The sequence below is a fragment of the Erpetoichthys calabaricus genome, chromosome 3 (genome assembly GCF_900747795.2).
Source record: "Erpetoichthys calabaricus chromosome 3, fErpCal1.3, whole genome shotgun sequence".
NCBI classification, from domain to species: domain Eukaryota; kingdom Metazoa; phylum Chordata; class Cladistia; order Polypteriformes; family Polypteridae; genus Erpetoichthys; species Erpetoichthys calabaricus.
The window spans coordinates 13,893,463-13,915,926 of NC_041396.2; the positions used below are offsets into that span (position 1 = coordinate 13,893,463).

General features: G+C 44.2%; 1 protein-coding gene across 2 annotated transcripts in view; it reads right to left on the minus strand.

Annotated features, from left to right (window-relative positions):
- Positions 1 to 1,662: 1,662 nt before the first annotated feature.
- tdh (L-threonine dehydrogenase) overlaps positions 1,663 to 22,464 on the minus strand; it is a 67,389-nt gene continuing 46,587 nt past the window's right edge. For both annotated transcript variants that reach the window (XM_028796386.2, XM_028796387.2), the window contains exons 7-9: positions 16,192 to 16,282; positions 7,837 to 8,106; positions 1,663 to 2,109 (exon numbers count right to left, since the gene is read on the minus strand). In XM_028796386.2, coding sequence (XP_028652219.1) covers positions 1,970 to 2,109; positions 7,837 to 8,106; positions 16,192 to 16,282 — 501 coding nt within the window. In that variant the 3' untranslated portion in view covers positions 1,663 to 1,969. The remainder of the gene's footprint in view (positions 2,110 to 7,836; positions 8,107 to 16,191; positions 16,283 to 22,464) is intronic.

Below are 22,464 nucleotides of genomic sequence, written 5' to 3' on the forward strand. Positions count from 1 at the left end.
TTACTCCCACAATGTTGTTCAATAATGGTGCAGTCCTGCCATGTTCATTTGAGCTTAGCTTCAGCTGGACTAATGGCAGAGCACTGCACGGTGTGTGTTCCAACTACCCAGAAGCCATTGCAAAGTGTTGTGTTGTATTGCATTCGCTTCTATCGGTTGAGGTTACCACGTACATTTTCAAACTGCCTTTATTTTACCCTCATACATTGTATGAAAATGTGCTATAGAAATAAAATGTAATCATTTTTGTTATGGAGAAATATTTAACATCAAATTAAATGAATAAGCAAATACATCCATCCATTATCCAACCCGCTATATCCATGTATTGTGAAATGTGACAATAAATAAAAACATAATAGGTAGGGGTAAATTAAATGTTTTACATATATTTAAATTATTCCTTTATTTAAAAATCACACCACACTTGCCATGAAATAACACCCTGGAATAAAAACTGTTGTCATTTTCACCTGTCAAAGTTGAGAGGGCGGGCTTTAGTCAGCACTCTGTTTTGATTGGTGCATTCTCTCCATAGGGTATTTATAAATCTTCAACTTTATGTACAAGCAGACACCACACATTAGTTGCACAGTCCCTAGAGTTTCTTGAACTAAATCATTTCTCACACTCGTGTCCGCCACCGAGACTCACACAGCCCAAATATTGAGCATGCGCTCTGCTTGCTTTGGCATTACTGTGGCGGACAGGCACATCCAGAGTTGTGTCTGTGAATGATGACTAGCCAATCAAAACACAGTACTCACTAGAGACTCACCAATCAAAACACAGCACTCACTAAAACACGCCCCTTCAACATTGACAGGTCATAATGACAGTTTTCCTTTCATTGCGCATTTCATGTTGCTTGCTGTATCACTGAAACAAATGGTGAAATAATTAAATGCATAAAGAAACTGGGAACAAAAGCATTTCATGGCAATTATTTAAACAGAAAAATCACTATTGTCACATTTCACAATAAATATTATTTATTTTGTCCAAGATATTCCTCCATTGTTTAACAATCAAACCATTGAGTCAGTTATCCATCCATCCATTATCCAACCCGCTATATCCTAACTACAGGGTCACAGGGTTCTGCTGGAGCCAATCCCAGCCAGCACAGGGTGCAAGGCAGGAACAAATCCAGGGCAGGGCGCCAGCCCACCGCAGTCAAACCATTCATTTTTAGAAATTTAAAGAGAGTGCTCCTCTTGTGCTTAAAATTCCAAATATACAGGAAGCATTAGTTTTAGTTTCCAAAGAGAGTTTTGTCACGCTGAGCGAAACAGACATTTCTACAAGAGTTAAACATTAAAGTCAGAGGATGGGCCCGCTGACCAGCAGGTGGCATAGCATCTACTCAGCCATTAATCGTGAGCACTGACCGCTGGTTGGCATCAGTTTTTACTTGGGAGTAAAAATTAGACCCTAAATTGTGACTGCTGACCAGCAGGTGGCACAGTCTTTACTTGAACGGGAACGATTTATGCCAGATAATGACCAGCAGGTGGCGCAGTCTTATCAAGCAAATGCACATCTCCCTTACTATCATGGGAGTGCCAAGCCATTCTCTGCCCAATATTGTTACACACACACACACATCTTCCAATCTCACAAGATACTTCATTACATTCATGCAAAAAAAGAAGCAGCTACTGCCATCTGACCAGCTTTATTCAATTTTCAAAGTGGATTTGTTTCTTGTGATACTCATCTGAGAAGTACACAAAAAATAATAATAAAAATAGATTCTGCAAAGTTGCTCATGCCAGTCAGTCTTTTAAACACCACTTTCCTGCAGATTACCGGGATACCAAGCAACAGCAGCCTTTGGAGCGGAAAGAAGTGATTATTTACACACCATTACTTCTCTCAATATATATATATAAATATATAAAGCTTTTACATTATATACACTGGCTCTGGTTAGTCCCCTCCAAGGACCCTCATTCCCTTCCACAATTCAGTTGGCCCGAGCAATCCGAGACTCCGAGCCAATGTAGTTGAGCATTGTCGTCACCAGCTCTGGAAGATCATAGTCGTGTTTCCAGCCCCAGTCGTTACGTGCGTTGTTGTCGTCAAAGTTCATTGGCCAGCTATCAGCTGCAGGAAATAAATAAATAAATAATTAATTAATTATTGGGATTAATAAAGTATCTATCTATCTATCTTAATGCTAACCATATTCCCACCTTCTAAATATACACCAACCCCCCTAATGACCACCTGAACCCACACAAACCTAAGATAACCCAATCTCTTTCTCCTAACCCTCACACTCAAGCCAACCCTGCCTCCCAGTAGTTCAACTGAGACCACAATCGGAACCAAATAAACGGAGCAATGGCAAGACGAACACAAAGTGAAAGTCAAAGCACAATCCTAACACTAGGGGGCCAACTTGGAATAAAGCTGGCGGAGTGGTGGCTCGGAGGCTAGGGATCTGCACTGGCAAATCGGAAGGTTGCCGGTTCGAATCCCGTAAATGCCAAAAAGGGACTCTGCTCTGTTGGGCCCTTAACCTGCAATTGCTGAGCGCTTCGAGTAGTGAGAAAAGCATTGTTATTAAAGCTATTCAATGCTAAAGCTGATGTCGCGTTACACGACTTCTAGTTGGTTTGGTATGCCAGACTTGATGAGGTTGCACTAGAGGATATCAAATTACACGTTTCAGAAGTGTTGTCAGCTTGGCCCTTTTTCTGACCACCAACAACGTCCTTCCCGATTGATCCGGCGATGTATGAAAGCTTTCCAGGAACATTGAGTTCAGCTGCAATCTCAATCCTTTTTATTTTTTTCCATTCAGTCACAGTACATAAAACGCAAGACATCAGACACATTAGCCTCTCTGCCGTTTTCAAGGTCCAAAACACACGTTTCTTATTCATGTATTCTACTTTCCGAGTATTCAGTTTCTTCACATCTATCTGTCGTGTTTATATCGTTAGTGAATGTGGAGGCCGATCCCGACATGGAACAGTCGCGTACATGGTACTGTAGAATTGCCAGTAGTCGTGATCAGGCTTGCTCAAGTTTATTTCTCTCATTTGAAAACTTCCATCGAAGAAATGAAGAGATCCGATATCTAGGCACCACTCGCAATGGTTTGTCGTTTTCAAGGTCCAAAACACACGTGTTCCTTATTCCTGGCATACGTGGCACTATAGATTTGCCAGTGGTCGTGGGTCAGGAGTTTTCATTTCTCTTATTTGATCTCTGTATTTCTCAAGATGGAAGTTTTCAAATATCTCCGCACCACTCGCAATGGTGTGTCATTTTCAAGGTCCAAAACACGTGTTCCTTATTCCTGCGTTCTACTACTGCACTCTACTTTCCGAGTATTCAGTTTCTTCACGTCTATCTGTCGTGTTTATATCGTTGGTGAGTGTGGAGGCCGATCCTGACATGGAATAGTCGCGTACATAGCACTGTAGAATTGCCAGTGGTCGCGATCAGGCTTGCTCGAGTTTATTTTTCTCATTTGAAAAACTTCCATTGAAGAAATGAAGAGATCAGATATCTAGGCACCACTCGCAATGGTTTGTCGTTTTCAAGGTCCAAAACACGTGTTCCTTATTCCTGCATTCTACCACTTCCGGTCAAGCGTTCATTGGTTGTTAGCTCTCACATGCTCACAGAACCCACACCTACGACTTAAGTTTGATCCCATCGGACCGAGTCGCCGAGAATGTCAGACTATAGGAACGCAAGTCACAGGACGGCACCACGACTGCCTCTGAGTGAGTCTGTGAGGGAGAAAGAAGTTTCTCTTTTCCACTTCAGGCGTAAGAGGCAAATGCCTTGCTATTGAATCCATCTGAGTACATGAGCATTAACATGCGTTTTGACCGGGAAAAGGTGTGCGCGTATATATTATTATTGCCGTTTACTCATCCAGTTTCTTCACTCCTATCTGCTGTGTTTATATCGTTGGCGAGTGTGGAGGCCGATCCCGAGATGGAACATACGGTCGCATACGTGGCACTATAGATTTGCCAGTGGTCGTGGGTCAGGAGTTTTCATTTCTCTTATTTGATCTCTGCATTTCTCAGATGGAAGTTTTCAAATATCTCCGCACCACTCGCAATGGTGTGTCGTTTTCATGGTCCAAAACACACGTGTTCCTTATTTCTGCATTCTACTACTGCTCTCTACTTTCAGAGTATTCAGTTTCTCCACTCCGATCTGTTGTGTTTATATCGTTGAGGAGTGTGGAGGCTGATCCAAACATGGAACATACAGTCGCATACATGGCATTATAGATTTGCCAGTGGTCGTGATCAGGCTTGATTGAGTTCTCATTTCTCTCATTTGTAAACTTCCATCGAAGAAATGAAGAGATCCGATATCTAGGCACCACTCGCAATGGTTTGTCGTTTTCAAGGTCCAAAACACACGTGTTCCTTATTCCTGGCATACGTGGCACTATAGATTTGCCAGTGGTCGTGGGTCAAGAGTTTTCATTTCTCTTATTTGATCTCTGTATTTCTCAGATGGAAGTTTTCAAATATCTCCACACCACTCGCAATGGCGTGTCGTTTTCATTGTCCAAAACAAACGTGTTCCTTATTCTTGCATTCTACCACTGCACTCTACTTCCGGGCAAGCGTTCATTGGTTGTTAGCTCTCGCACGCTCACAGAAACCACACCTACGACTTAAGTTTGATCCCATCGGACCGAGTCGCCGAGAATGTCGGACTATAGGAACGCAAGTCACAGGACGGCACCACGACTGCCTCTGAGTGAGTCTGTGAGGGAGAAAGAAGTTTTTCTTTTCCACTTCAGGCATAAGAGGCAAATAAATGCCTTGCTATTGAATCCATTTGAGTACATGAGCATTAACATGCGTTTCGATGGGGAAGAGGTGTGCGCGTGTATTTTATTATTATTGTCGTTTACTCATCCAGTTTCTTCACTCCTATCTGCTGTGTTTATATCGTTGGCGAGTGTGGAGGCCGATTCCGAGATGGAACATACGGTCGCATACGTGGCACTATAGATTTGCCAGTGGTCATGGGTCAGGAGTTTTCATTTCTCTTATTTGATCTATGCATTTCTCAGATGGAAGTTTTCAAATATCTCAGCACCACTCGCAATGGTGTGTTGTTTTCAAGGTCCAAAACACGTGTTCCTTATTCCTGCATTCTACCACTTCCGGTCAAGCGTTCATTGGTTGTTAGCTCTCACATGCTCACAGAACCCACACCTACGGGACGAGTCACAGATTGCGATGACCAAGTCGCTGAGAATGTCAGACCACAGGACCGCAAGTCATGGGATGGCACCACGACTGCCTCTGAGTGAGTCTGTGAGGGAGAAAGAAGTTTCTCTTTTCCACGTCAGGTGTAAGAGGCAAATGCCTTGCTATTGAATCCATTTGAGTACACGAGCATTAACATATGTTTTGATGGGGAAGAGGTGTGTGCGTGTATTATTATTATAGCCGTTTGCTCATTTACGAGTATTCAGTTTCTTTACTCCTACCTGTTGTGTTTATATCATTGGTGACTGAGTAGGCCGATCCTCACATTGAACATATGGTCGCATACGTGGCACTGTAGAGTTGCCAGTGGTCGTGGTTGGGCTTGATGGAGTTTTCATTTCTCTCATTTGTTCTCTTCATTTCTCCGATGGAAGTTTTCAAATATCTCTGCGCCACTCGCAACGGTGTGACGCCAGAACTTGTGGTCAGCTGCACGAGCCTCCCAGGTGTCCCGACTAATGTTGGAATATTTCGGTATTTGTATGAGCTGGTCTTTATAGAGCCCACTGGTCTACCCCAAGTGCTAAGCTCACCATAGAGCCACCTGGCATGGGAGTCTGAAGTTATTCATTCAGCCCATGTGACCAGTCCATCTAAGTTGGTGCTTAATGAGAGTCACTACTATGCTGGTGACTTGGGCCCCTTCGAGGACAGGTATGTTGGACCTGCCATTTAAGATTCATTAAATTAACATTTAATATGGGAGGGAGAAAGAAGCTTCTCTTTTCCACTTCATGGCTAACAGACAGATGCCTTGCTATTGAATCCATTTGAGTAGAAGGACATTAACGTGTGTTTTGACAAAGACGACGTGTGCCTTTGTAAGCAATCGTTAAAACTGTCCTTTTTTATTTTAGTCTGGAAAAATATATACAAATGCATTATACTGGCACCTGCCAAAAAAAAAAATCAGAATTATTCACTCAATATTTGGTTAACATTATCCCGACTAACGATGTGCTTTAACAATAGCGATTCCATTGAGATACAATAAATGAAATCCAATAGTGTTGCAGTGCCATCAGAAGTGGTCGTATTACAGTATTAATATTAAAGTATTATTACTGTATTTCAGTAATTGTTATTAATTATTGACAATTATAATTGTTAGTAACTATTATTTATTATTGGGATTACATCAGGGATCGGCTCTGAGCCCTTTCTTATTTGTAATGGTGATGGACAGGTTGACAGACGAGATTAGACAGGAGTCCCCGTGGATTGTGATGTTTGCTGATGACATTGTGATCTGTAGCGAGAGTAGGGAGCAGGCTGAGGAGACCCTGGAGAGGTGGAGATCTGCTCTAGAGAAGAGAGGAATGAAGGTCAGTAGGACCACCAAGACAGAATACATGTGTGTGAATGAGAGGGAGGTCAGTGGAATGGTGAGGATGAGGGAAGTAGAGCTGGTGAAGGTGGAGGAGTTTAAATACTTGGGATCAACAGTACAGAGTAATGGGGATTGTGGAAGAGAAGTGAAGAAGAGAGTGCAGGCAGGGTGGAGTGGGTGGAGAAGAGTGTCAGGAGTGATTTGTGACAGACGGGTATCAGCAAGAGTGAAAGGGAAGGTCTACGGGACGGTAGTGAGACCAGCTATGTTATATGGGTTGGAGACGGTGGCACTGACCAGAAAGCAGGAGACAGAGCTGGAGGTGGCAGAGTTAAAGATGCTAAGATTTACATTGGGTGTGACGAGGATGGACAGGATTAGAAATGAGGACATCAGGGGGTCAGCTCAGGTTGGGAGACAAAGTCAGAGAGGCGAGATTGTGTTGGTTTGGACATGTGCAGAGGAGAGATGCATGCTGGGTACACTGGGAGAAGGGTGCTAAGGATTGAGCTGCCAGGTAAGATGAGAAGAGGAAGGCCTAAGAGAAAGTTTATGGATGTGATGAGAGTGGACATGCAGGTGATGGGTGTGACAGAACAAGATGATGAGGACAGGAAGAGATGGAAAAATAAATGATCCGCTGTGGCAGCCAAAAGAAGAATTATTAATGACCTAAACCTAACATTAACATAATACATACTTGACGTTAGTTTAGCTATGAGTCGGTTACGTCAGCTCAGGTATATACTCGACATGTCGTCACAGCGAAAATGACACAAAAATCACATCCCTGAGAGCTGCAGTGCACAGAATGCAGCAATGCAGATGTGATGCCTTGTTTGTAAAGTCAGTGTGGCAAAAATGACCCCAGACACAGAGGTATGCCCTCACCCCCTATATATATATAGGTCAATGTGCTTAACAACAAAATCAACTAATGGTGTACTTTTCGGAACCACATCATCATTGAGACAGACACAACCGTACTGTAATATGAATTTTTGGCCCTATTGCCCCCTTTCCCAATCCTTGCATACCAGGTCAACTCAATCCTTCCCCACTCACCAACACAGGGCCAACTGAGTCCTTTCCCTTTTAACCAACAAGTGGCGATTCCAGCTACCACCCCCTTAATTTTTTACAAACTATTCAACCCTAACCTCACTCCAAAATCATTGCATAACTGGTCTGCCCAACAAACCCCACCGTCCCACATACACTGCTTTTCACACTCACCAATCGCCTGTCGCACTTGATCAAGATTGTAGGAGATCTCAAAGTCGGGCAATTGTTTGCGAATTTCAGTGGCCAGCTCTTCTGGAGTGAAGCTCATGGCGTTGATGTTGTAGGTACGCATGCTTAGCTGGTCTGCTGGCGCTTCCATTATTTCCAGTGTTGCTCGCAAGCAGTCGTCGATGTACATCATGGGCAAGCGGGTGTCTGGCTTCAGGTTGCACTCAAATTTTCCACTTTTTATGGCATCGTGGAAAATGGCCACCGCATAATCTATAAAAGAATATGAACAAGAAGGGTTTGTAAAGCACCTTGTGGCGATGAATGCTAGGAAATGTGCTACATAACAGGCACCACATAAAACTAAAATGACAATCTGTATCCGAATTACAAAAAATGTCTAATAATGGCAGTTACTGCGAAATGAGCCATAGAATATGAGACAGGCTGACTTATCCTGTGTGTCCAGGCCTTTAAAACAGTGTGTAGACCAGCACCATTGACACCATTACAATCTGGGAATGTAGGAGAACAATTTCTGTGCCAAAAAACGGGATGGTGGCTCAGGAAGAGGGGAGAGGACATAGGCCAGCTGTAACTTTCCACGTCCCAGGCTCTAATTTCAAGAGTTCAGCTCTTTGACAGCTGGAGGCCTCTCTAAATACATTTCAGCAGGCTTTGGGAAACATGGCGTCCTTAAAGGGGAACCTTGAGCTTTAAATTTTAATTATGTGAAAAAGTATACCCCCCGTTATTTATTTTTTAACACATATGGATATAAAGATTCCATCTTCACTTGAAGAGCATCTTTAGATAAAGGGGATAACACAAACATCAGGTCACAAGTATATTTTGTAGTGCACTGGAAAATTAAATAAAAATGCAAATTTCACCTGCGGAAAAAGTGCACCTACCTCAAATAACAATCAGTTGCAAATGATTAGCACATCCTTTGAGAGGATGCTGTTTGAACCGGACTTATCTTTGTTTTTGATCAAAAGTGCTGCCTGAGGGCCTTCAGAATGAAAATTATAGATGGATAGGAATCTGGGAAGCATTTTAAAAAGATCTCTAAACCACGCCACTGTCCAGAAGATCATCTACAAGTAGGCAAGATTTGAAAGAACTCCAACACGTGGCGTGAGGTAGAGTAACTCGAACAGAGGCTGGCGTGTGAGGGAGGCGTGCCACTCCCTGCGGCCTGTCTCTCTCGGATCCGCGCAAATAAATCGGTGTCGCAAGCGAACTGTGATAAGTCACAAAATCAACCAAACTGTTCAAGCAAATTATAGAAAGAAAAACCTGATCTAAATCCGTTAAGTAGTTCTCTCATGAAAAGAGGACAAACATATAGACATACGTTGGATTTTTTTTTTTAGATAGATATGAAAGGCACTTCATATCTATCATATTATATACACACACACACACATATATATATATATATATATACACACACACACACACACACACACACACACATATATATACATATATATATATATACATATACATATATATATATACATATATATATATATATATACATATACATATATATATATATACATATATATATATATATATATACATATACATATACATATATACATATACATATATACATATATATATATATATATATATATATACATACATACACACACACACACACACAGTGCATCCGGAAAGTATTCACAGCGCATCACTTTTTCCACATTTTGTTATGTTACAGCCTTATTCCAAAATGGATTAAATTCATTTTTTTCCTCAGAATTCTACACACAACACCCCATAATGACAACGTGAAAAAAGTTTACTTGAGGTTTTTGTAAATTTATTAAAAATAAAAAAACTGAGAAAGCACATGTACATAAGTATTCACAGCGTTTGCCATGAAGCTCGAAATTGAGCTCAGGTGCATCCTGTTTCCCCTGATCATCCTTGAGATGTTTTTGCAGCTTCATTGGAGTCCACCTGTGGTAAATTCAGTTGACTGGACATGATTTGGAAAGGCACACACCTGTCTATAGAAGGTCCCACAGTTGACAGTTCATGTCAGAGCACAAACCAAGCATGAAGTCAAAGGAATTGTCTGTAGACCTCCAAGACAGGATTGTCTCGAGGCACAAATCTGGGGAAGGTTACAGAAAAATTTCTTCTGCTTCGAACATCCCAATGAGCACAGTGGCCTCCATCATCCGTAAGTGGAAGAAGTTCGAAACCACCAGGACTCTTCCTAGAGCTGGCCGGCCATCTAAACTGAGTGATCGGGGGAGAAGGGCCTTAGTCAGGGAGGTGACCAAGAACCCGATGGTCACTCTATCAGAGCTCCAGAGGTCCTCTGTGGAGAGAGGAGAACCTTCCAGAAGGACAACCATCTCTGCAGCAATCCACCAATCAGGCCTGTATGGTAGAGTGGCCAGACGGAAGCCACTCCTTAGTAAAAGGCACATGGCAGCCCACCTGGAGTTTGCCAAAAGGCACCTGAAGGACTCTCAGACCATGAGAAAGAAAATTCTCTGGTCTGATGAGACAAAGATCGAACTCTTTGGTGTGAATGCCAGGCGTCATGTTTGGAGGAAACCAGGCACCGCTCATCACCAGGCCAATACCATCCCTACAGTGAAGCATGGTGGTGGCAGCATCATGCTGTGAGGATGTTTTTCAGCAGCAGGGACTTGGAGACTAGTCAGGATAAAGGGAAAGATGACTGCAGCAATGGACAGAGAAATCCTGGATGAAAACCTGCTCCAGAGCGCTCTTGACCTCAGACTGGAGTGATGGTTCATCTTTCAGCAGGACAACGACCCTAAGCACACAGCCAAGATATCAAAGGAGTGGCTTCAGGACAACTCTGTGAATGTCCTTGAGTGGCCCAGCCAGAGCCCAGACTTGAATCCGATTGAACATCTCTGGAGAGATCTTAAAATGGCTGTGCACCGACGCTTCCCATCCAACCTGATGGAGCTTGAGAGGTACTGCAAAGAGGAATGGGCGAAACTGGCCAAGGATAGGTGTGCCAAGCTTGTGGCATCATATTCAACAAGACTTGAGGCTGTAATTGCTGCCAAAGGTGCATCGACAAAGTATTGGAGCAAAGGCTGTGAATATTTATGGACATGGGATTTCTCAGTTTAATAAATTTGCAAAAACCTCAAGTAAACTTTTTTCACGTTGTCATTATGGGGTGTGGTGTGTAGAATTCTGAGGAAAAAAATGAATTTAATCCATTTTGGAATAAGGCTGTAACATAACAAAATGTGGAAAAAGTGATGTGCTGTGAATACTTTCTGGATGCACTGTATTTATATATATTATATATATATATATAGTGCCTTTCATATCTATCTATGGGCGGCACGGTGGTGCAGTGCTGCCTCACAGTTGGGAGACCTGGGTTCGATTCCCGGGTCCTCCCTGCGTGGAGTTTGCATGTTCTCCCCGTGTCTGCGTGGGTTTCCTCCGGGCGCTCCGGTTTCCTCCCACAGTCCAAAGACATGCTGGTTAGGTGGATTGGCGATTCTAAATTGGCCCTACTGTGTGCTTGGTGTGTGGGTGAGTTTGTGTGTGTCCTGCGGTGGGTTGGCACCCTGCCCGGGATTGGTTCCTGCCTTGCGCCCAGTGTTGGCTGGGATTGGCTCCAGCAGACCCCCCGTGACCCTGTGTTCAGATTCAGCGGGTTGGAAAATGGATGGACGGATGGATTATTCCCGGTTCGCTTCCCGGGTCCTCCCTGCGTGGATTTTGCATGTTCTCCCCGTGTCTGCATGGGTTTCCTCCCACAGTCCAAAGACACATGCAGGTCAGGTGGATTGGCGATTCTAAATTGGCCCTAGTGTGTGCTTGGTGTGTGTGTGCGCACTGCAATGGGTTGGCACCCTGCCCGGGGTTTGTTTCCTGCTTTGCGCCCTGTGTTGGCTGGGATTGGCTCCAGCAGACCCCCGTGACCCTGTGTTCGGATTCAGCGGGTTGGAAAATGGATGGATGAATGGATGGATGGATATCTATCTATCATACAGTAGATCGATTGTTGAACTTGCACATCTTTGAGATCCCCAGAGGCAACTCCTGCACACAATGACCATGAGGGTTGGTTGGTGGCACTCAAACCTACACATTCAACCTGTCAGTCTATGTGTATACAGCGCCTTACATGCACTTACAGTCATTTGACACTAACTTAATTAGGACATTAAAGAACAGGTTTGCTTGCATTACCACCTGTAACAACATAATGCCCATTTAGGTTGAAGACTTGCAGGTAATTCTTGTCACAATTGATGTCAAAGTGCACAAGTCTACCATTAGGAAGAAGCTAAATGATTAGATCTACATGAGACGTGTGCCAGGAGGAAACGGTTTTGTAGCGAGAGGACACAAACTGTCCTGGTATACAATAGGAGTAAAGATGGAGGGTATTAGTGGGTTAATGTCCTACTCTTTCCAATCATAGTTTACATTAAATAACAGATTAATTCACAACCCTGAGAACCATTTTACAGTACAGTGTCTCCTTAATACATTAGTGGGATGCTGGTGTAGAGGGACGAGTGTCCCCAAACCCCCCCCCCCCCCCCCCACTGCCTTACTGTTATTTGGTCTGTATTTAAAAGTCTAACGTCTAACACACAGGTGTCGAACTCCAGCCCTGGAGGGCCGCAGTGGCTGCAGGTTTTCATTCTAAGAGTTGACCAGTTTTCACTGCTAATTAACTCATTTTCCCTTCATTTTACTAGGCCTATTTTTAAGGATTCAGTCCTCTCAATTGATTCTTTTCTTCATTAAATGGCAACCAAACAGAAATAAGACATGAAACGAGCCAATAGATGACCAGCTAAATTGGGGCTTCAAACGACAACCAATTTCACTCCAACCAGTTGCTTAATGAGAAGCCAATTCTGGCTGTTAATTAAACCTGTTGTTTAATTCCATGGCTTGCTGCTGCTCTCATTCTACCACAGCAGACATTTCCCAAACTGTTGATTTTCTGTTTCTGATTACTGACCTGAAAGATCAACCTTACCAAGACCATTACCTTTCTTTATGTTCAGATAATGTGCTTAGCGTGTGCCCGGTTTGTTCACTTTGTGTCAAATTATTGTTTGGCTGCTAATTAAGGAAAAAGAAAGAACTAAAAGGGTCTTAGCCGAGTTCATTAAAACTAAGGCAAAAGTTAATTAGCAGCATAACAGGTCACTAATTAAGAAGGTGGTTAGAATGAAAACCTGCAACCATTGCGGCCCTCCAGGACTGGAGTTCGACACCCGTGGTCTAATGTGTCAACCAAGCCCAGCCATCACCGTCTTTTAAAATTGGACCTGTACAATCTGCATGCAAGAATACTGGTGCAGTCACTTTAAATTTTAAGTAACCGGCAAAGCATGCCTGGTAAAATGAGAAAACTGCAGGACTTCAAAACTGAGCGCAAACCTTGCAGAACAACAGGCCCGGTGAGTCAAAAAGCTCAGTGCTTATAAAAGGGTGCTTACAAAAGCACTCCTTGATTTTAAATGGTTACAAAATCAAAACTTATTGGAATACGTTTATAAATAAGAGGACAGCAAATACATTAACTCAAAACATTCTTTTCCCAGCAGATTCTTCTGTGCACTCCTTATACTGCTAGCGGACCATGAAATTCAAGATGGCCCTCACCTGTCAGCAACACAGCTGGTGTATGTTGTAATTTCATACAATAAAAAGTGTTGTGACTGTGCAGCGTGCTTTCAGACGCAAATTTCATGTGAATCCACCTACTAACAAGTCCATTTTGCTCCTTTGGGGTGTTATAATATGTTTTGTTATTAAGTTTAATGTCACTGTTCTCTGTGCCCACTGTTATGGACTCATTCATACAGGCAGACCAAGTATGGTACACAGGGGCTCAGCATCAGCATTTAGAATTGCCAAGCCAAGCACAGGACTAGAGAGCCAAAGACAACTGGAGAATTGAATAGTCAGCCTAAAGACAGACTAGAATATTTCTGTCTTTTGTCAGCACACCATCCTCTTTCCTTGTTGGGAGAATGAGAACCATTGCGGCACTTCCTGTGTGATTTTGGGCTATACAAAAATAAATTGTATTGTATTGTATTGCTATTCCTGTATGTTTGAAGGTGGGGTTCGAGTCCTTTCCTGTCCTTGTTTGGATCCAGAGAAGGAGCCTGCACATGGAGCAACCAGAATATAAGGATGGACCTACGGCCAACACGCTTTGAAGCTGCCGGGTGGAAGATTATGTCTTCCGTCCGGTGAAAATCCTTTCAGTGTGGCGACGAAAGATGGCAGACTGCGTAGGTCAACACCTCCACATTGCTTGATAGAGTCTGTTGTGAAGGACAGCCGGGTCCCATGCCCGGCAGGGACGCCCCTGTTGTATCTGTTCCGGGGGAGCCACCATGGGCAGCTCAGTACCTCCCCCGGGACGCTTGGTGGCAGCCTCCCTGCTGGACGATGATTCCCCAGCCTGGCGCAAGGCTCCATGCGAGATGGAGTCCTCCACAGCCTGGTTGGGGGCTGGGATGGCCGCCAGGGGGAGCTGCATGGACTTTCCAGCCCAGCTGGTCGACTCGTCAGCCCCACCTGGAGGGTCAATTAGGGCAAGGGAATCAAGCACCTGGACCGCCTCCGGGTGGGGTATAAAAAAGGCCAGCCACCAGCACTCGAGAGAGCCAGAGTCGGGAGGAGGAGGACTAAGCCTGAGGAGGAGGAGGAGGAGTGGTGGTGCTGAGGTGGACAAAGAGAGTATTAATTGTGAGTGTATTTTGGGACTGTGTTGGGCCTGTGGGACACGGGGAAGGCGTGCCCCACGGCTGAAGAAAAATAAAAAGCATTTATTTAAGTACGTGCCTCTGCCTGAGTCTGTGCCGGGTCGGGCGCTATATAGCGCCTTTTACGCTGTCATAAGCTTCCCGTCTGTAATACTGTGTGAACCCGTCAGTAAAGTGAGCTAAATTATCCTGTATACTTCTCATGTAATCTTGTAACCGTCATATTGCATGCTGGGGGGGGGGGGGATAACAATATCTTTTTTTAATTTATAATTATTTAAATTCAGGTTAATTAAAACGCCGCAATTGAAAAGAACACATTTCCAGAGAGCTAATGCCTCTTAAGGAAACATGGGGGTACGTGAAAAACAGAGCGTACGTACCTCCGCTATCCACAACTATGGATGATCTGTAGCAGGGGTCCTCAATCACAGTCCTGGAGGGCCGCAGTGGCTGCAGGTTTTTGTACTAACCCGGTTGCGTAATCAGAAAGCAATTCTTGTCAATAATTTAATTACATGGCTTGTTAGTGCGTCATCCAAAGTTTTTATTTTTTTTTTTTTATTATTCATCATAGGAGGTTGTTTTGAACCGCACTTTGTCTCATCCCTCACCTGGGACCAGTTTAGGTCATTCTCATATCCTAGATTTTCTTCCCTTTTCTAAGGATATCATTCAAATGATTTGAAGGCTAAAATGGAGGAGTAATTCTCAGTCCTTTACTTTCCTTCCAAGTATTTAATTAAACCCAATAGTGCATGATAAATACATCCATCCATTTTCCAACCCGCTGAATCCGAACACAGGATCATGAGGGTCTGCTGGAGCCAATCCCAGCCAACACAGGGCACAAGGCAGGAAACAATCCTGGGCAGGGTGCCAACCCACCGCAGCATGATAAATACACACGGGTGTAAATGGTAACAAGCTAAATGGAGAAATGCTGGTCTCTTTTGCATGTTATTGCTAATTAGGAGCCAAGAATACAGCTGTTTAAGACTAAAATAATCAATAAGGGTTCAAAATCTTAACGAGCGAGACATCTACAGTGAAGCAGATGTATTACTTGGGCAATAAGGGCTTCTTATTAAGCAACTGGGTTGGAGCAAAAAATCTGCAGCCACTGCGGCCCTCCAGGACCGTGATTGAGGACCCCTGATCTGTAGGAACGCATCACTGAAGTTATAAAACGTGATCACGCCGGATATGCTTCGGAGAGTCTGGTCCGAGCTCAATTATCACATCGACGTTTGCCGGGTAACAGGTAGGGCGCACATCGAGTGTATGTAATCAATAGATACCATATGAAACTGTAGCCTCAAAAAGGTGAAAGAATATTCCAATAAATGTAGATTTTGTAACCATTTAACATCAAGGAGTGTTTTTGTGGGCACCCTGTAGTCCTGTGATGTCCCTGACAAATTCTTTGTTAGACTCACAGTTTGCACCTTTCAAAGTTTAACTGACTTTTGGATACAGGATTCCAAGCTCACCGTCCTTACCAGCAAGACACACACAGGACAGCAGAGTGAGGGAACAACCTAAGTGGACACAGTCAAGGAGGAAATCCTTAATAATGACCTACCTGTCGTTCCACCTCCTGGCTGGGAGTCAGCAGAAATTATGCCAGGATAACGGAGGCAGCGGAAGTCCAGGCCGTACCGATGGTGGTAATACTAGACAGGGAGAGAAAAAAAGCAAAAAACGAGCCGTTAAGTAAACACAAACTCACGACGTGATAAGCATTTTCAACATCAAATGGAATCCTTGTAGTACGTGAGCACAGAGATGCGTTAGTTTGCAATGTCAGTGATTTATAGAAGGCCATAGGGAACAAGGTTCTCTCACACCTAAATCCACTTCACGTTTCCTTGAATCCCCTTAATAGTAGTAGACAAGCTTGGCTCTTGAATGGTCATAATGACTGGAGAATTTTACTCTAGCGATGTTTCCATACCGGAGACTAACTCTGGCTTTTAGCTCACATTCTTGCCTTACATCTGAATTCCGTCTCTTTCCTAGCGTTGGTCCCAAGCGAACGTAGGGCGTCTGCTGCTTTCGATGCCCTTCTCCACTTCTTTCGGTCTAGGGCAGGGGATCTCAAACTCCAGTCCTGGAGGGCCACAGTGGCTGCAGGTTTGATTCTAATTCAAAAGAAGTTAATTAGCAACAAAAACAGGCCACTAATTAAGAAAAGGGTTAGAATGAAAACGTGCAGCTACTGTGGCCCACCGGGATTGGAGTTTGAGATCTCTGGTCTAGGGCATCTTTCGGGTTGACGCAGATTTGTTGCATCTCCTCTTTGATCCTTTTGTGCCAGCGCGTTGTGCCTCCCGTGTGGTCGCTTGCTGACTGGACTGAATCTTAGGGACATCTGGGCCACTATTCCTTCTCTGCTGTGGAGTACAAGTCCATACCATCTCAGACTGGCCTCTCACATATTTTCGGTAATCTACACTACTCAAATCATCTTCTTAATGTCTACGTTCATGACGTGGTCCCATCGCATGAAGCTGAGTGACCATCAAAGCATTTTCATTTCCATTGGGTGGCGCGCTTGTTCTTGTTGCGTAGTCGTCAGCCAGCATTCAACATCGTAGAGGGTCACAGGTCAGGCAATGGTCTTACACATTTTCACTTTGATACAGTTAGACATTCGTTGGTCACACAGGACTCCTGTATCTTGCCGCCACTTGAGCCAAGCTGTGACAACGCACGCTCAGGCATCAGAAGAGCGGACGCCATTGGCGCTTACACTTGAACTTGGCAGTGTGGTTCAGGTCTTGACCGTCCACACATACTGTATGGTCCCGACTGTTTGTGGGCCACTTTTGAGGTCCTTAGTTTTTTTTGATGTTTAGGTGTGTCTGTGTGTGTGCGTGTCCTGTGGTGGGCTGGCACCCTGCCCAGGGTTTGTTTCCTGCTTTGCGCCCCATGTTGGCTGGGATTGGCTCCAGCAGACCCCCCGTGACCCTGTAGTTAGGATATAGCGGGTTGGATAATGGATGGATGGATAGTTGTAGGCCATTTTACATCCAATTATTGCCCGGATTATCAATAGCTCACTGCAATTACGGAAATAATGAATTCATAAAACAGCTGGACATAAAGGATTAAACATAATTTCTAAGATTGTATTGGGTTGGGGTAAATGATCGAATTCATTTGCAAGGTCTAGTTTCACGAGAGACAGCACAAATGGTTTTAATGGAAATACTTGCTTAGTTGGTCCCCCGCCATTTTCCTTATTCCCCACAGGTCCATAAGAGGAAGCAGCATTGGCAGATTTTAAATTGAAATGCTTCCTTAGGGGAGGAGGAGGAACCAAACTATTTCTTTATTCCTACATGTCCATTTAAAGAATGTGGGGTGCTATAGCGAGTGTTCTGTAACCCTGGGATGACAAAAGCATTGCTTTATTATACTGAAACTAGTTGTCTAAGCCCATGGTGTAAAAAGCCTAGGCTCCTAGGAACTATTGAAATCGTCAGAACAAAAATTGAAATGCAATCTGCGGTTTCGTTTTGCAGATGTGCTCGCCCCCCTTGTCAATAAGCAGCTAAGCGAGTTTCTCTCTCCTCAGAGGTTTCGTTTTACCGATGTGCTCACCCCCTTGTCTATCCACAGCTAAGCGAGTTTCTCTCTCCTCAGAGGTTTCGTTTTACCGATGTGCTCACCCCCTTATCTATCAACAGCTAAGCGAGTTTCTCTCTCCTCGGAGGTTTCATTTTACCGATGTGCTCATCCCCCTTGTCAATAAGCAGCTAAGCAAGTTTCTCTCTCCTCGGAGGTTTCATTTTACCAATGTGCTCACCCCCTTGTCTATCCACAGCTAAGCGAGTTTCTCTCTCCTCGGAGGTTTCATTTTACCGATGTGCTAACCCCCCTTGTCTATCAGCGGATAAGCGAGTTTCTTTCTCCTCAGAGGTTTCGTTTTACCGATGTGCTCACCCCCTTGTCTATCAACAGCTAAGCGAGTTTTTCTCTCCTCAGAGGTTTCGTTTTACCAATGTGCTAACCCCCTTGTCTATCAACAGCTAAGCGAGTTTCTTTCTTTCAGCTTCATGCCAAAGCCCCGTCGTCCTTTCTTCTTCAGACTCGTTAAATTGGGGCCGCCTTGCCGGCTCTTTGAGCTCCACGCTGTAGCTTCGTACTTTCGAGCTGGACGGACAGACAGACAGACACACACACTTCCACGTGTAGATGTTTATATACAAGATAGTTATGGAAATACATGAGGTTGAGATGCACATACATGTTGTGTCATAATGGCTGCAGTTATGCAATTATTCACGTCAAGGACGTGGCTAAACTCTGGAGCTATGACACATCATAAGGAGATAGACAGTACTTGATGCGTCTCAGGGTAGAAATTTAGCTTTTAATAGAAGCTCGATAAAGAGGTATTAAACCTCACTCCCAATTCATACTACACTTAGCTAAAGATAAAAAGACAGTAACAGTCACAGCGAGGCTTTATAAAGGCGTATTGACGTAGATATGATGGAGCACCAGCAGCATTTCTTGACACATCTCTGTTGAATAATTCTTTGGCTAAAAGTCCTTCATACTTTGTGTCTCCAAGGATGTGCAATATTTTTTTCCAAAATGGCCATCAGTTTTGTCTTCATTCTCTCCTCCGCTACTACCTCGAGGGCCAAAATAGTTTTACTTCTTTTGACAAGGCAGCGGACGGGTGTTAAGATCACGCTCATTCACACAGGAACACTGAGACTAAGAGCGAAGAATTGCAGGAAAAAGGTTAGAAGAGAAACCAGAGAACGGATTTGTCTCTCAGTTTCCTCCATGCCTTGGAGATCAAACCAAAGGAAGATCTCTGTGCCCCAGTTGTCTCGGCCTACCTGCCAGGCTGTTTCTAAAACCACCTCTGAAACAAAAAAGTGCTATCTAATTATTAACCATGAGAACAGGGCTGTGGAGTCGGAGACAATTTTGGGTACCTGGAATCGGGGTCAGCAAAAATGTACCAACTCCAACTTGTGGTATAGCGGGGTCCACAGCTCAAGTCAAAAAGGCCACTTTTTAAATAAATAGTTGCCACACTTGCGTGGTGGGCGTGGTAGTGTGGCCGGAGCGGTTCCCGGGTGATTCATGATGCGGACGGTCCTCGCTTAAGTGCGCAGGTGAGGAGTCGTCCGTATCCGTAATTGCTGCCGGGAGCCACACCTGATCCACGTCCCCGTAATAAATAATAGAAGCGCGAGGCGGATGGGGAAAGGAGGAAGGAAAGAAGAGAGAAAAGAACGTGAAGGGAGGTTAAGGGTGAAGAAGATGGCAGGAAGCAGGACAGAGAAAGTCAGTGAGAGCGGGCTCGTGAAAATTTAATGCAGCTGGTAGGAGAGCCCTGAGTGGGGTGTTTGGCCAGCACCTGAGGGCCAACGGTAGTGGACGTTCCAACTGAGCGCTTGTTTGGAGCAAAAGTGACCGGGAGAAGGTTGACTCGTCGCAGTGGAAAAAGCGGAGTCGAGGAGGCGTTAGGCGTGTCAAGTCCAGCGTGAGCGCCCTGGCCGCTGGGGGAGGAAACCCAAGTCTCGGTCCGGCTGGAGCCCGACATAGCCAGGGATCGGAGGGCTACCAGACCAGAATTGAAGGGAGCTGCATTTTACTGGTGAGGCGACTCCGCTGTTGTGGGGCCCGTATGGGAGAAGCAGGGGAGCCGCCAGTAAGGAAGAAGAACGAATTGGAGTTTTAAGAAAAGACTGCTTCCTGCCATTGTTTTTAACCTCGTTTTAAAAGGGTTTTTCTAGTGTGTTTTTAACCTCCACAGTTCACTTGTTTTTATGGATTATTTATTTATCAAGCAGGATTACATGTGAAAGTGATAAATAAATCGGGCTTTCCGAATTTACGTACTATGGCCATGGCATCCCGATAGTTTTGTTGCATGTACCTTGGACTTCCTGGAAATGTGGACGGTAATCTGATCATTTTGCCTACACGTACGTTGTTATTTTCAGCGTTTGCTTGCAGTGCGTCTGGTAGTCCTTTGTATTGTTCCACACGCAGATCTTGTTGACGTAATCTGAGATAGTTGAGACGCGCGCCCTCTGTTTTAACATACGCATCTACGACGTACTGTTGGAATAGTTTGCCGCTGGAGTGCAAAATACTAAATGTATTCCTCATTGCTAATCTGTACGCGTAAAATTGGCATTGAGTAAGCCTTATTCGCTTGGCGGTTCTTTTACCGGGAACATGTTGTAAATCTTTGTGCCAGCCAATGTCTCCGTAAGGGAATAAAAGTGGGTAAACCGTAAGATCGCAATTCATATTGAGCGCAGAAATCTGTTTACGGGAGTTGCCTATGGGATGGATGCAAATGTCCCTTTCAGCAGGCGGTTCACCATCTTCTCCGATGAAAATCGCTGCAACATCGGTATGACATATCGGGGGCATTGTATTGTCGTAAATCCTGCCCAGGGTTTTCCTTGAAAACCATTCGTACAGATGCTGTTGGATTGGACTGAGTGACTTCATGCATGTGTTTGTATGATTTAGCGAAGGGGTTGATGGTTCTGAGCATGGAATCTAGCTGGAGAAGTACATTTTCACTGCATGCAGAGTTTGCTTTATTTTGTAATCGTACTTCAGTAGCTTGCGCTGTGTCAAAAACATACAACTGTCCATATCCTGGAGAGGTAGAAGTGTTAGCGTATAGTGGAGAGATTTGGTGATAAATTTGCCCGTGTATTTTAAAACAGTATGGTCCGTGGCCAGGAGGTTGAGTTATCTGTGCACCCATGGAAGCAAACGCTAGAGAAGAGTTGTATTCTCGAATGTGTTCACGATCATTTTTAGCTTCTGATGTTTGTTGTGAAAGAAGCTGTTGTAAAGACACAGGTGGCTCCCACAAAGGTGGTAAAGCTACTTTATCGTTGTGGCAGCACCTCGAGTACTTGTTGGATGTATTACGCTCAGCAGGCCAGTATAATACAGGACAGTGTTTGCACTGCTGGTCTGGAGTCCCAATGTTGTATTCTTGGACGGGAAGACAGGAACTAGGTGAAGTACCACCTGTGGTAACAGGAAGAAGATTGTGTGTATGTCTGCCGAGACTGCGTTGGTTTGGAAACGTTGCTTTGCAGATGTCGCATTGCAAGAGTTGTGAAGGAGTTTTGTTGCACTTAGTCAGACAATCCTGTGTAGTGAACTTCTTATTGCATCTCTGGCACTCATATAGTTGTTGCCTTTTCTTCTGTTTAGCAAGCGAGGTTCGCGTTTGAAAAGTTTTGTTGCAGGAATCGCACTGGTAGAATGTGGGGAAGGGTTTGGAGGAGGACGAATAGGAATCGAGAAATGCCATGTCGGCCGTGTGTGGGCGGGACCGGTTTTGAAGTGGAAGCAGGACGAACCAGAAGAGAAATATATTTATAAGAGATGACTTATTTTGTGACAAAGGCACAGTGGGCCAGAATTTCACCCTTGGAACACTTGGATTGGGGGGTTACTGAAACTCCAATTCTAGTCTGAGCTTTTATTTTGATAAGACTGCCAGAGTTAAGGGGAACAGAGGAAGGGCTTCTATGTTGATAGAAAGTGCAACAGGAAGATCATCATTCCTCCTGAGGAAGGAAAAAAAATAAAAGGGGGAAAGCAGAGATCCTCCATTTTTAGGAGGGGAAAAAAATAACAGGCCTGAAGAGGAGACTGCGAGTAATAGTCTTGAGGACTACAAATTATGACAAAGTGGTTGTGGAGATCTAGATGGGATGTAGAAGCTTCCAGATAACTAAAATAACGGATGGTACTTACTGGATGTTCCCTGAAGCTAGACAAAAGGAAAAAAATAAAAAAATAAAACAACCAGCATAGGATGGAGTTAAGGAGGTCCAAAAGG